General features: G+C 47.9%; 6 protein-coding genes across 6 annotated transcripts; 3 read left to right on the top strand and 3 right to left on the bottom strand.

The window, feature by feature from the left end:
• Positions 1-447: 447 nt before the first annotated feature.
• Positions 448-1024, top strand: LY89DRAFT_692467 (uncharacterized protein; the record flags this gene model as incomplete). The annotated part of the gene is made up of 2 exons (XM_018216543.1): positions 448-873; positions 922-1024. Coding segments are annotated over exons 1-2 (346 nt in total), but the record flags the coding sequence as incomplete, so codon positions are not given.
• Positions 923-2556, top strand: LY89DRAFT_692462 (uncharacterized protein). The gene is made up of 3 exons (XM_018216542.1): positions 923-964; positions 1012-2021; positions 2069-2556. Exons 2-3 carry the CDS (start codon positions 1197-1199, stop codon positions 2516-2518), a joined length of 1275 nt encoding a protein of 424 aa, XP_018060844.1. The 5' UTR covers positions 923-964; positions 1012-1196; the 3' UTR covers positions 2519-2556.
• A 241-nt stretch (positions 2557-2797) lies between these two features.
• LY89DRAFT_702954 (molybdenum cofactor biosynthesis prote) lies at positions 2798-5036 on the top strand (the record flags this gene model as incomplete). Its single annotated transcript, XM_018217282.1, has 3 exons — positions 2798-2819; positions 2865-4086; positions 4385-5036. 3 exons carry the CDS (start codon positions 2798-2800, stop codon positions 5034-5036), a joined length of 1896 nt encoding a protein of 631 aa, XP_018060843.1.
• Positions 5037-5393: 357 nt separating this feature from the next.
• On the bottom strand, positions 5394-7451 carry LY89DRAFT_678752 (uncharacterized protein; the record flags this gene model as incomplete). The annotated part of the gene is made up of 1 exon (XM_018213771.1): positions 5394-7451. The coding sequence occupies one exon, from the start codon at positions 7449-7451 to the stop codon at positions 5394-5396; it is 2058 nt and encodes a 685-aa protein (XP_018060842.1).
• A 1524-nt stretch (positions 7452-8975) lies between these two features.
• On the bottom strand, positions 8976-10412 carry LY89DRAFT_743810 (uncharacterized protein; the record flags this gene model as incomplete). Its single annotated transcript, XM_018220984.1, has 1 exon — positions 8976-10412. One exon carries the CDS (start codon positions 10410-10412, stop codon positions 8976-8978), a length of 1437 nt encoding a protein of 478 aa, XP_018060841.1.
• An 859-nt stretch (positions 10413-11271) lies between these two features.
• LY89DRAFT_726526 (uncharacterized protein) lies at positions 11272-13376 on the bottom strand. The gene is made up of 3 exons (XM_018219060.1): positions 13151-13376; positions 12932-13087; positions 11272-12885 (listed from the first exon to the last, which is right to left on the bottom strand). The coding sequence occupies exons 1-3, from the start codon at positions 13359-13361 to the stop codon at positions 11540-11542; spliced, it is 1713 nt and encodes a 570-aa protein (XP_018060840.1). The 5' UTR covers positions 13362-13376; the 3' UTR covers positions 11272-11539.
• Between the last annotated feature and the right edge of the window lie 1075 nt (positions 13377-14451).

Genomic DNA, 14451 nt, shown 5'->3' with positions numbered 1-14451 from the left:
CTTGCTAGCGCCTCCGATAGAGTTCGAGATTCAGCCGTGCAGCCGAAGTTTACTCGATATTTACTCGATAATTACTCGATCAAAACTCGATCAAAACTTGGGCCCATCCAAAACGTGTTTAGCCGTTCTCAAGTTGGAGGAAGGATTCGTGTCCCGGAACATTTCTGAGCAGGTTTGTGGATAATGAACAATAGCCTCGTATTCAGGTCTACACGTAGTAGATGTGAGAGAACCTCTTGGAATATCCGAAAACTACCGGTTTGGTGGTATCACGTGATGAGTACAGCCTCGCCTTGGCGATTTACCCCTTTTTCCATCTTGGCATCATCTGTCTTCCAACCCTCAAAGAATGTCCGTGCTAGACCTCGAGCCTCACTCCCAAAAATACTCACAGTGACATCTGAACGTTCCTGGATTCGAGCTTGAGGATCGAAATCTGAGGTGAGACAGCTGCGGCTGGAAACGCCACATCGCTGATTCCGTGCAAAGGCCACCATCACATTTCCAAAAGAAATATGAAATTTCTCTCCAGGAGATGAATGCCGCAACGACACTTTTCAAAGATGTCAGGTAACCATTATGGTACTGAGTATCCGAATTTACAGACCTTCGGGAGGCAATGAGCCTGCCTTCATCGTTGACCCTGCAAGTGTAGACAGCGTCACTCGTGATGAGGTTCCGATGCACGGTTCAGGGGCTGGAGACCACTTCGAAGATGACTCGACGTATGATGATGGACTTGGACTGAATGGACGTATGGATGCACCCAAACCAAGAAAAATGTCTCCTCGAGAAGAAAGGATGAAATGGTGGAGGATATATGCAATGCATTTTCTGTTCAGCTGGAACTCGAGGACGTTTGAATACGTCTCGGTAAGAAAATCTCGCTCCTGACTCTGGTTGTGCTTATTGATTCTCTAGATCTTTCTTGTTGCTCTTGCATTTCCTAAGGGCTTGTTTGCAACTTCCATAAAGTGAGTTGGTCTTCAATTATGGACCTCATGTACTTACATGACAGGGGGATAACGTCCACGGTATCGGCCTTGCTCTGCTCTTCTGCTGTAGGCAATTGGATTGATCGTTCTCCGTCACGATTACCTACTCTTCTAATCACCATCTCTATAAACCATGCGGCAATTGTTGCCTCGTACGCTTGCTGGCTCTACTGGCCTGTCATTGCTGGGTACGGAGATGAAATGACTGGACAAAGCAGCAGTCCTTTCTCAAGCCTCTCAACGGGATGTTTGTATGGACTCATCCTTCTTCTTGATGTGATCCATGATCTTAGCGCCATAGGGAACCGACTTTCACTGGAGAGAGACTGGGTCCCGGTTCTTGTTGGACCAATCACCCCTGAAACTACCTACGGACTCACTCAAGTCAACTCGGTCATGGTCAGGTTGGAATTGCTGGTGAAACTCATTGCTCCTTCGCTCCTCCCAATAATCATGTCGACCTTCAAGTCCCGAGAAGGATGGATCTTGTTGTTGGTAGCAATCACCTTAGGCATGTGGGCGACTGAAGTTGGGTGCGCTCGTCTCGTCGCAAGAGAGAATCCAGAACTCCAGGAACCGAAGAAGATATCTGCCGACCCTGCCACTATGGAAGATCTTGAGATTGAAGACCAATTTGTGCATTTGAAACCTGGAATTTCATCGCTACCAAAGAAGATATACTTTGTCCTATACCAAGACCCAGCTGTCCGACTGAGACATTTCTTTTCGGTCTCGATGTGGCCGGCTTCCATCTCGCTGGCACTTCTGCAGGTTACTGTGTTAGCATATTCTGCTACCATGATCACTTATCTTTTGCAGACTGGATTTTCGATCTCGATCATCACTGTTGCACGAGCATCAGGTGCTATCACTGGCTTGTCTAGCACAGTCATAACACCATGGCTCGTTGGAATGTTGAGGAGTCGCTACATTCATCGAGAAAACACCAACGAAGATGGAGAGGATGATGCGGCTGAAGGGAAGGTTGTCAGAACGGTCGGGCTGTGGGGAATCATGTTCCAATTTCTATGTCTGGTGAGTGATGCTATTTGAAGACCATGAATCGTGCTCACCCTGCGCAGATTCCTGTTGTCCTCGTCCTTTGGAGCTTGTCAGCCGCCTTGCCTTCAGAGATGTTGTCACGACAGACTGACAATTCTACATCCTCACCTCAAATATTGGTTCCGATCATCTTCTTCGCCTTTCTCTCATTGTCCCGAATCGGACATTACATGAACTCCCTTATGGTTCAAGAGCTTGGTCAAGTAGAAATCCCCGTATCACAAAGAAGCACGTTCGCCGGTACAGAGCAATCATTTAGGTCACTCGGCGAACTCGGACATTGGGCGGCAACTGTTGTTTGGAGTGATCCAAGCCAATTCAAATGGCTGGCGATGGGAAGCTTGCTGCTTGTGGGATCGAGTCTTGTGATCTTCGGAAGCTGGGCGAGGAAGTCGTCGAGCAAAAGGAGGGCGTATGAGAGTGTTCCGCTGAACGACTTCGAAGGGGAAATCACCCTCTAATAGATGTATATATATCATGTATAAAATTTTAACTTCACGTTCTTGAAGCGGGGAACTCCTATCATGCACACGTGATCTCTCTCGGAAGTGGCCCTTTCCCTTATCGGAATTCTGCCGCTGCAAGCCGTATTACAAACTTCCCCCACTAACGTTTCTGTGATCTCCGTCATACCAATTGCCATGTTTCTTTTGCCAACATACAAATCCCGGTGTTGCACTGCGGCAGGATGGAATGGTATCCTACATAAGACTCATCTGTGTCTGAAAGCTCTCTTTACTATGGCATTTCTGGGAGGAAGAGGTCGGATATCTGCCCTCAGTGGCAAACAGCCTTTGCTTCTTGCAGGACAGAGGGGAATTGCTTCTGCAGCACCAGCGATACAAGAATTTCCTCGACACGATATCCCTCCAGCACCTCCAGCCTCGAGCCGGCGAGAGAAGATCAAGAACGCGAAGCCCTTCTCGTCCTTCCTCACCGACACCTACCAGCGACAACACGACTACCTCCGAATATCCATCACCGAGAAGTGCAATCTGCGATGCCTATACTGTATGCCGGAAGAGGGCGTACCTCAGTCACCAGCTCCAGATCTGCTCACGACCCCTGAGATATTCATGCTCTCGTCTGTGTTTGTCAATCAGGGAGTCACGAAGATACGGTTGACTGGCGGAGAGCCTACCGTGCGGAGGGACATACTTCCATTGATGCACCAGATTGGATCTCTCCGTTCTCGGGGTCTGCGAGAGCTCTGCCTCACTACCAATGGCGTCACCCTTCATCGAAAGCTTGACGGCATGGTGGAAGCGGGCTTGACAGGCGTCAACCTGAGTCTGGACACTCTAGACCCATGGCAATTCCAGATCATGACTCGGCGGAAAGGATTCGAAGCAGTAATGAAAAGCATAAACCGGATTTTGGAGATGAACAAGTTGGGAGCAGGCATAAAGCTGAAGATCAATTGCGTGGTCATGCGAGGCATCAATGAGCGCGAAATTCTCCCATTTGTCGAACTGGGGCGAGAACAAGATCTGGAGGTACGATTTATCGAGTACATGCCTTTCGATGGCAACAAGTGGAGCCAAGGGAAGATGCTGAGCTACCAGGAAATGTTGGATATGATTCGAGCCAAATACCCTACGTTGAGAAAAGTCCAGGATCACAAGAACGATACGAGCAAGACATACGAGATCCCAGGATTTGTTGGAAGAATGGGTTTCATCACAAGCATGACACATAATTTCTGCGGGACATGCAACAGGCTGAGGATCACAAGTGATGGTAATTTGAAAGTTTGTCTTTTTGGCAATGCAGAAGTTTCGCTGCGAGATATCCTCCGGAAGACAAATAATGGCGACCCGATTGATGAGCAGGCTTTCGAAGCCATGAAGCAAATTGAGATGAATCGACGACAGGGACTTTCGACTGCTGGAGCTCCTCTCGGTTGGACAGAATACGAACAAGAATTGCTAGAAGTCATTGGATTGGCAGTCAGCAGGAAAAAGGAAAAGCATGCTGGAATGGGAGAATTGGAGAATATGAAAAACAGGCCGATGATCTTGATAGGTGGGTAGGTTTTCAATCTTCTCTTTACATATATTGGCATATGGTTGGTACATTGCATTGCATGGGTGGAGTTCCCTTGATCATATACCCATATGTATGTAGGCTTTGTATAGCTACATGTAGAATGAATGATGAGAGATGATTATTGAACATTTTGTTTGATGCTGATTGTGCTCAGATGATTTTCCTTTCAGCAAACCATTTCCTGTCTCTGGCGCATCAAAACGTTTACTTCTTTCTCGACCCAATCCCTGGAGCCAGATTGCCATACACACGGCGCCTGGATTCCACTCTCTCAACAGCATTCGTCTCTACTCCTCTACTACCAAGCCTCCTTCAGCCATCACCACCGAACCAAAGCTAACCCACCTATCCTCCACCGGAGATGCTCACATGGTATCTATCTCCTCCAAATCTCCGACATCCCGCCTCGCAACAGCTGTTTGCAGCGTCCATTTCTCAAACCCCACTCCTCTGCCACTCATCCGCTCGAACAGCATGAAGAAAGGAGACGTCCTTTCCGTTGCCAGGATAGCAGGCATCATGGCTGCGAAGAAGACTAGCGAGCTTGTGCCGCTGTGCCATCCGATCGCTATCGAGAGTGTGAGTGTCGAGTTAGTTCTAGCAGGCGATCAAGACGAACAAGACCTTGGGGAAAAGACGAGTGTACCGTGGAAAGGAACAGGACAAGGTGATGCTTATCCTTTCCACACTGCAGCACCGGAGAAGAGTACGAGCTTTGGACGGATAGATATCACGGCGATAGTAGCATGCGATGGGAAGACGGGGGTGGAGATGGAGGCGTTGACTGCGGCGAGTGTTGCTGCGTTGACGGTGTATGATATGTGTAAAGCTGTCGATAAGGGGATGAGGGTTGAGGGGCTGAGGGTGGTGAGGAAGGAAGGTGGGAAGAGTGGGACTTGGGTCGAGGGATGGTCTGTGGCGAGTGATTAGTAAGTTGATGATTATACCTATATAACGTGTGAAATTTCTTGCTATCATACACAGTAGCCAGGATAAGTTCCTTGTTCCACCAAGTGGCAATTATGAATGCACCAATGCGCGTATATTTGGAAGTCTCCTCTGTGGTCCCATGTATTTCTGAAGAGTCCTTTTTCGCAAATTTCAGTTTTTGTGCAATTACTATTACTTATTACCCGTTCTATATACTCGAAAACAGAGTTCTACTACAGTGCAGTACAAGACGTCTTTCCGATTTCAAGCAAAACTCAAAACAAGCAGCACTCAACGATCTAAACTTTTACACTCCACAACTCAAACCTCCTCCAAGCTCTCCTCCCAGACCTCAATCTAATGATACTTCACCTCCGAAAGCGCAAGCGCATAATTCTGATTCGACTCAGCAACACAAGTCACATTCGACTTGCAAGCAGAAGTGGCATCCATATGCACCTTGCTCAGCCTTGCGACCTCGTTGATGTATGCTTTTTGGCCACGCCTCTCGGGCTGGGTTGTCTCTCCTCCATTGCTGGTCTCTTCTGGAGAAGTTGTCTTCTTGGCAGAGGCAGAGTCAGTGGAGGTTTGGCCGCCAAACTTGGGTCTGAGGAGTGAGGCGAGCTTTTTCTTGGCGTCGGTGGAGGGCTTTGGGGTTTGGATGGGGGTTTCTTCTTCGTTGGTGCTGGTGGCTGTGGGCTGGTTGTCGTTCTCCTGTTCCGAGGTGGAGGTGGAGGGTTGGGTAGTCTCCTTGGGGGAGTCGGTGGTGGTGTGGACGCTGATTGCTCGAAGGCGGGATGCGAGGACGGAAGCAAGTTTTTTATTGGCCTCTGCAGTTGCGTCTGGGGTAGAAGTTGTGACTGATGAGAAGGTCGTTGGGGAAGGAGTGGATGAGTGCTCCAAGCTGATGGAGGACTTGCTGAAAGACGTTGTACTGGCTTCATGCGTTATAGCAGGCTCAATGCTCGAGTGAACAGTTGGCGTAAGCTTGACGTCCAAGCTGGTGGCGACAGAGCTGTGCTCGATAGAGCTGAGCAACGATGACGAGCTTAGCGCTGGTGTCTCGTTGTAAGCCTTAGAGTTAACGCTGATTGGCACATGGCCGTCCATTTCAAGCTCCTCATGTCTGTTGACTGAAGTCACGTTGATAGAGCGATAGTTCGTGTCCGAAGACCCCGTTCCTTCCTTAGGATCAGTCTTGGTATACGTCTTCAGGGTGGTCTTTCCACCAGTGGTGTTGTTGAACGTGTTGGCGTTGCTAGCATTCATTTTTGCCAATTGGTCGAGGTAGTAGTCCACCAGCTGAGGTGGCAAGTCGACCATACCATTGATCTCATCGGACGCATCAGCCAGCGTCTTGTGCTTGTTAGACGTTTTGTCCGAGTGGACATTCGTGATCTCCGTCTTTGTCTTGGAGATGATGGAGCTAGCCTCCTTGGACGTCTTCTCGGCAGAAGTGATCTTGCAGTCGTCGACAATGGTGTGGTCTTGATCGTGGTTGTGGATAATTTTGCGTGCTTCGATTGCCTTCCTCATGCTGCAGTTTCCGGGTTGCGCGTCCTCGCTCGAGCTGATGAAGTACGACATGATGGCTTCGTCCTCGGTCTGAGGTGCTGCACTGGTGGTGTTCAAGGTAGCTGGGCTGGTAATGTTGGCTGGCTGGCTTCCATGGAGCACGTGGAGAGCTTTCAGCATTTCAACTACACTGAGATTTCCTTTCTTGAAGTCCGAGATGATCTTGTTCTTCCAGTTCTCTATATGCGCATGTTGCTTTTCGAGTGTAGTGTTGTGCTTGGCTACTGGGTGAGAGTGCATTCCGAGGGTGAAGTTATGCTTGGCTCCGTGATGAGATTGCTTTCCAATTGTAGTATTGTGCTTTGCTGCTGGGTGAGAATGCATTCCATGAGAAGCATTATGTTTCGCAACTGGGTGTGGAGGTAGCATGACAGGACCGTAACCACCATGTCCCATTGGCCTAAAGATTGGACGGTAATGATTAATTGTGCTGTTCTTGCCATGCTTGTGGTCAAGGGCCCTGGCATCAAGATGATGCTCCTTGCTCAATGTTTCGTTCTTGTGATCTTTTCCATGATGAGGATGAACGACTGGACCATGACCACCGGGACGATAACCGGGACGATAGCCAGATCTGTGAGTGCCATTCTTGTGGTGGTTCAGAGAGAAGTCTTCGCGAATGGTGGGGAAATCCTCGAGATTTCCAGGGTTCTTGGATGCTGTGTTCGAACTTCCTGGAGTTTTTGATTTGATGGCTCCATCTGGAAAAACGAAGAGCGAGACTGGTTCTGAAGGAAGAGAAGCTGATGTCATTGTGCTGGTCGGGTTTGGGCTGGCAGCAGCAGCAGCAGCAGCGCAGTAGGCCAAGATGGCCGCTGCGATACAGCAATTGATCTTCATTGTAATTTGAATTAACGATGGACTTGAATGTATGATTTTAAGCGAATGTCGAGGAGGTGAAAAGTTTATGAGGTGTTTGCGAGAAGAAGAATTTTTGGATGGGAAGACGCTACGTTTTAGTCTGTGGGCAGTAGCTTTTCGAGTTCGTCGCACTGCCAAAAGAGATTGTTCGCTCAAAGCCAATTTATTGGCCCATCGCAGACTTTGATGTTCTCATAGGTGCATGAGTTTGACAGGTCTCCACTGTCTCTCTCGGTCCCAAAGTTCGAAGAGGTCTACCATGGTATGACAGCTCGCTAAAGTTCGCTTACCCCTAAAAGAGGCAAACCGTACCCACTTTTACCACAAAACTGCACCATCGAGTGAAGTCATGATGAAACTTAAGCTGGTACGTAGACGTTACCACAGGTTTTTAGATTTTGTTATCGAAGGCATGTCACGTTTATGGGTCTTCTGGCAAAAGTCTGCTTTTTTGAGCTCATGTCACCAGTATTTCAGGAGGCCTTGATTAAGTTTGAAATCAAAGGCATTGAATAAACCACATACTTCAACACAAAACGAAACTTATGGATGACCCGTTCCAACCTTCCATGACAAAGCAAAGTTGAATCCCAATCCAGTACACGAAGCTTTCGATCTAAATGCGGTTAGCAAATTCCAAAATAACAGAGAGCTTTTTAAGTACCGATCTAAACCCTCAATACCAACACGCAACCAAGTGAATCCCGATCTGGTACGCGAAATCTTCGATCTAAATGCGGTTAGCAAACTCCGATACAAAGGAGACCTTTTGAATCACCCGATATTAACCCTCCATGACAAGGCACAAGTGAAGCTCAATCCAGCACGCAAAACTTCCGATCAAAATTGCGGTTAGCAGACTCCAATACAAAGCAAAACCTTAGGGGTGCTCGGATCTGAACCATCCATGATAGCCCAAGTGAAGCTCTTCGAATCTAAGGTTGTTGTTAGCAATCTCCAACACAAAACAGAGCTTTTGGATCGCCGATCTAAACCCTCGATGACAACGCACTAGTATCTCTCAATCCAGCAAGCAAACCTTTCAATCTAGAACTTATTATTAGCAGACTCCGATTCAAAACAGGACTTTGGGATCACCCGATCTAGATCCCAAATAACAACGCACCTGTGAAACTCAATCCAGCACGCAAAACTCTCGATCTAAAATTGTGGTCAGCAAACTTCGATACAAAACAGAAATTGTTAGATGACTCTCCATGATAACGCACAAGTAAATCTCGATCCGGCACGCAAAAATTTGCGATCTATATTTGTTGTTAGCAATCTTTCCCCAGCTTGTATCATGTTGCTGCTTACCTCCTTCTCTTGTTGCGGTTGCCTACTCGGTCTTCAACCACCACCAAAATTCTTCCCGACTTGAACCACCTGGGGCAGGGGCGCCTTCGATTTCCTTGGCCTTGGAAAGAATCTCCTTTACGCTCTTCACGCTTTTCCACACGCCCTCTGTCCATTCTTCAATCATTCCAGCAAGTGCGTTCGTCTTCATGAGTCCTCCAGGTACTCTCGGAGAATAGCAGTAGACAGTAGCTTGATCGGCGGAGCATTGCCAGTTTTAGTTGCTACCATCTTGATCTTCTTAGAACTTGAGGAAAGGCTTTGATCAGCTGGAGTATTGCGCAAAATTTCGTACTGCGTTGCTACCAGGCCAAGATCCGAGAGATGGCCAGGCTCGTGCACTGCAGCCCAGGGAGGAGACAGGGCTGATAGATTAGCATATCTCTGGGGTACTGGTGGAGCTCGAGCTGGGGGCGCTGAGGTGGCTGCTTTTTTCTGATTGTCACCGACAATGGTTGCTGGACTTCCCTCCAATCTGCCTAGAGACTTTCCTGGAAGAGGGTTTCGAGCTGTTGAACTTTCTGCTTCGTCATCTCCCACGACGGTTGCTGGACTTGCCTCTGATCTGCTTGAGAACGCTCCTTGAGGAGCTGTAGCAGATGATTCTTGGGTCCTCTCTTTCAGGGGAGAATCCGGGAGCCGTGTCCTCCTCAAGGACTCTGTTGGAGTAGCTTCCTGAGCTGTTGAAGCTTCTGCTTCTATCTGGCCGTAACCCAGAATGGTTGGTAGACTTGTTTTGGGTCTGCTTGAAGACTCTCCAAGAGAGACTGCTGCTGATGCTTCTTGACCCTTTCCTCTTAGTGGAGAATCCGGGAGCCGTGTCTTAGTCCTTGCTCGACTCGCCTCTGGCCTGTTTGAAAATTCTCCCAGAGGAGCTGTAGCAAATGCTTCTAGAGCTCCTTGTCCCAATGCAGAGTTCGACAACCATGCACTGATCATTGCTTGAAGTGTCTCCGGTGTGCTTGAAGATTCTCCCAGAGGAGCTATATCAGATGTTTTTTGAGCTGTTCCTCCCGATCTAAAATCCGAGAGCCACTTCGGTCTCATTGCGAAGAATTCTCCTGGATTTGGAGTACCAAATGTTTCTTGAGTTCTTTCTCTCAGTGTAGAGCTCGTCAGCCTTGTCCGCCTCCTTTTTGAGGGTTCTCCCGAACTTGATGCAAAAGACGATCCCTGACCTCTTCCTCTCGATCGAGAACTTGGGCGCCCCGTCCTGTTTCGTGTGGACATGCGCCTTGTTGGACTGACCGATGATCTGCTCGCCATTACTCCTGAAATAGCTCTAGCAGCTGATGCTCGACCCCCTCGTCTCGATGGAGAACCTCTTGGTGGTGGAGCCGCTCGTGGCCTTTGCGGTCGAGCTTCTTCGTCGTGTGCCTTGTAGGAAGCAATAACCCGACGTTCATGCGCTACCATTGTAGTACGCTTTGGGAACGCCATCGAAATGTCGAATAAGCCATATGGGCAGTCAGAAGATGGCAGTTTACCCCGGGGCGTCATTGGTTTGTACACGACATGAGGTTCGTCCCATAGATATGGGATTGGCTGGCGATCGCCCAAGTCGGCTGAACCGATATCGCCCATGAAGGGTTGCGACTCTCGACTATTGAGTTTGATTTGAGTATGTATCAAGTTGTATATGCTCGGATTGAGGCAAATAACAAAGAAGCTTTGAGTTGTTGGGTGTATCGGAGAAGGTTGTGATGTGGAAAGGTGCAAGAGAGGAACCTTTATCCGAGAAACTTGACTTTCTCTCTTGTAGCTCAAATTTTATGTCCAAATCACAATCCGTACAGCTAGAACAGATTCAGTAAGTCGTGGTGCTGTTGCAATATGGACTGGCTACTTTGACAATGTTTGAGCGCTCTTTGCCACTCTCGGAACAGTTCCTATCCATATCTGAACGGCAACCGTGGAGTACCACACGAGAAACTCTTAATTTCCGAGTACTAAGGACCTCATGATACCATTATGGTACACTATGAATGGCATATTTTCGCTGGTAAAAGTCGGTTCCACAGTTGAACGTCTCGCATAAGTAGCATCAAAGCGACTAATTATGGCCCAGGACGGACAATTGAAAGTCAGAATATGGGCATCTATGTCTGACTATCCAACATCAATGTCTGTCAATTTAATGGAACACTTCAGAGCATGATCAATATGGTGATCCATGAATATATTTGTGCAAAAGATCTTCGACTCCCAAGGAAGTAGCCTGGGGTAGGAAAATTGAAACCTCTCGATCACCAAGAAATACATGCTGTGAATATTAAATGAAAGCGGCCGAGGAACACCAAAAGGACTCGGGAAGCACTGTCTTGCTATGCCTTCTAAGTTGCAGTTAGAGCACGTGTTCGATCCGAAGTCAATTCGCAAGTGGAAGGACATTTTGCCCCTGGTGTTTACCATGCCAAGATGAATTCAAATTCTAACTACGACTCTGTCTGCTTACAATAAATACATGCCGGCCAAGACCCGACTTCCAAACATCTTCTCCCGGACTTTCGGACGATTGACAATTTTCCTCATCTTCAGGAACATTTACTCACCGCTGACCAACCTTACCACAAAATCAAAAACATTCCACCACCCACCATCTAACACCCCAAGGACGCAGGTTATCCAAAAAGCGCCGATGACACCTAAATGAGGTTGGACTTAGACAGCTTAGCCGAGAGTCTTGCTTGCCTTCGATGTCATCTCTAGTGCTAGTCATTTTCAGCTTTCGGTAGGTTGGGTTTGCGACCACCCGAGGCCTTCTCGTACTCTTTCCCTTCGTGAGCAATCAACCACCAACACCTTCCTGTTTCAGCTGGCTCCCAATAAAACTCGGGTTTCCGTGTGAGAGCGGCACTGCAAGTCTGAAATGTGGTATTGGTACATCCTATGCCCTCCCATTCCTGCACCATCCTGTGAAGAACCTTTATCTTCATGCGGTTTCCTGGAACCCTTTTGAGCAAAACGTACAGTCTTTGACGCCAACTTGTTGCTTGAACTATACGTTGATTCGTGGTGAGAAAGGGCGACTTCAAGTATGTTGGTTCAATCAACTTCTGGTAGTCAAAGCCAAAATCTCCAACTTTCAGACCAAGATCCGCTAGATGGCCAGGTTCATATACTTCAGCCCAGCGAGGAGAGTCCATCTTTGCGAGGTCATCGTAAGTTCGTTCCATGTATCGTGAGATAGCGATTGGCACTGGTGCTGATCGTGCTGGCTTGATCTTGCCATTGTGTGACTTGTCCTGGGACTTTTTGAGGGCTTGCTTTCCCTGTCGTTTTGACGAGGGTGCCTTCTGAATCTTGCCATTGTGTGGCTTGCTCTGGGCCTTTTGGAGGACTTTCTTGGCCGGCGATTGCTTCGACGAAGGTGCCTTTGAAGGTAGGGGAATGGACAGGAGTACCTCCGAAGGGTAGAGTTGCAATTGCCCCGCAACCCACATTTCAGTTGCGAAATTTCTCAAATTCCTCCGATTCAAATCCCCTCTTGCTTTGGCATGGGGGTCCATCTCAATCATCTTAGTGATCTCAGCCTCCTCTCCGATTTTCTGCTTGAGGAAGCGGTCGCGACCATATCTCTGCTCAGCTCGCGCCTCTGCATGGGTAAGCCAAGCGAAGTCTCTTTCCAGCTGAGCTAGAACTGCTGCGACTTGTCTGATAGAATGAGGAGCACTTTCCAGGCCAAGAACTTGAAGCAGAACGCCCTCCCTACCAGAAGCGACATTTTTAACATCATCCATGAGGATACCTCCAAGCCTATGCAAATCCTTTTGACAAAGCGAAGGCGCTAGTTTCCCGCAGTAGCCTCTTGACATTTGGATACCCCAGTATGCGAGCATTTTCCAAAACTCTGTGATGCGCCAATAGCTGTTGAGGGGAATTCGATGGTAGAGATGGTTCAAAGCAAGGCCAACAACACCAAATGGAGTCGAGAAGTTAGAGGTACAACCACCCCAGCAGATTGCGTAGTGGCAGCTACAGAGGGTTTTGTGGCCTGAGAATAGCATGCGTGTCTGCTGCTCAATTCTTTGCGCCACTATTCCATCCTTTCTAAGCGCTACCATCGATCAATATATGCACTCAGAATTCGAATGGAAGCTCACCATCTTCTTTGGTCTCCTCTCTTACATATATTTTCCCCTCTGGCGCCTCCATGATCAGTACGGCGTTAGAGTTAAGTAGCAACTGTCTTCGGTTAAGAGGATTAGTTTCCTCGCCTGTTCTCGTATCAAGGTATCCGAGTTTCCATGGAACCACACCTGTGTTTACTTAGTGTCTCTTTCTCAATGTCCTAGCTAGCTCGAACACCGAGCTTGACTTACCAGGAATATATTCTCTCGGCTCAGTGTCAGATGCCGTGTCAGAGCTGTTATCGTCCTCATCTTCGCCCTGCTCCATGACAGAGCTTCGAGAAAGGTTGTCAGTCATGTCTGCAAGATTGGATTGTGCTGAAGTACTGCGCGCCACAGCTATCGAGCCCTCCGATTCAGAATGGCCTGAAAGAGACAATGCGGCGCCGTCAGAATTCTCCATTGTAAGGACTTGTTGTAGACGTCGACAATGTGTTGGAAGCAGATTTGGAAATGGGTTTGGAAGATTGTCGAATGGAGTAAGGAAGTGTGAAAAGTATGTGGTAAAGGGAAATTTCGAAGGCGCAAACGAAGCCATACACCTAGAGCATTGCCAGTCCAAATCGAAATCAAAATAGCTAAAAGAAATTGGTCTAGTGTACATTTGAAAATGGAACATGTGATTTGAGCGAAGTTTGGAAGTCTTTTTGCTACTGGGGGTTAGCGCTTGGAAGTTCTCTATTTACATCTCGACTACCACCATGCGCACCACTTGAGCACAGTTGCGACAGAAACCCACATCGAAAACCAAAAGCTTGACGTGATCCCATCTTCTGGATGATAGTGTCACGATGTAATGCATTGAAGAAGTGCGGTAATCGAATCAGCATTGTCTGTCTATCCTTTGCTACGATGTGCCTCCTCAGGTTGTTGAATTGAAACAGTGAATGCAAAGCAGAAAATCACAGAAACAATAATCCCTTGCCCTCTGCCATCGATCAGTCAATATTCCTGGACAGAGATTCTCGTAACGAGAATGTTCGTCGCCTTCGGGAACATTCACCATTTGGGTCTTGAACACAGTAGGCATAGGCTCATAGGGTAATATATGACTGTACCTGAAATTGTTCTATGCATCTAGGTAGGGAGCTTTCTGCACGCCATAACGGCACGAAAACCTTATGAAAGAGATGAAAACCGAATTGAGTGTTTGAAGCAGTGGCGGCGTACAGTACTTACCTATATAGGCTCGATCCTGTCAGGTCCTCATTCCTAACCGAAGACTAATCTCCCCCGAAATATTTGAAAATTCAAGGCTTTCTCAGACCAAATCCTTGCATACGTGACGCGATTTGTATGTGTTCAGGCATTCCAAAAGTCTTGTCTTCTGCAAGGAATGAAGATCTGTTGCATTGTTGTACTGTATTTACCTCAACACGAGCGACACGCGACTTGATTCTCGGTTGAAGCTCGGCAGCTCGGACCGTCAAAGGCGGTCTGCGGCGGCAAATACAGGCATCCCACCCGATCCGATATCGTCGAGCTTCTTGAAT

The sequence above is a fragment of the Mollisia scopiformis genome, assembly GCF_001500285.1.
Source record: "Mollisia scopiformis unplaced genomic scaffold LY89scaffold_43, whole genome shotgun sequence".
Classification (NCBI taxonomy): domain Eukaryota; kingdom Fungi; phylum Ascomycota; class Leotiomycetes; order Helotiales; family Mollisiaceae; genus Mollisia; species Mollisia scopiformis.
This window is presented reverse-complemented; position numbering and strand designations above follow the sequence as displayed.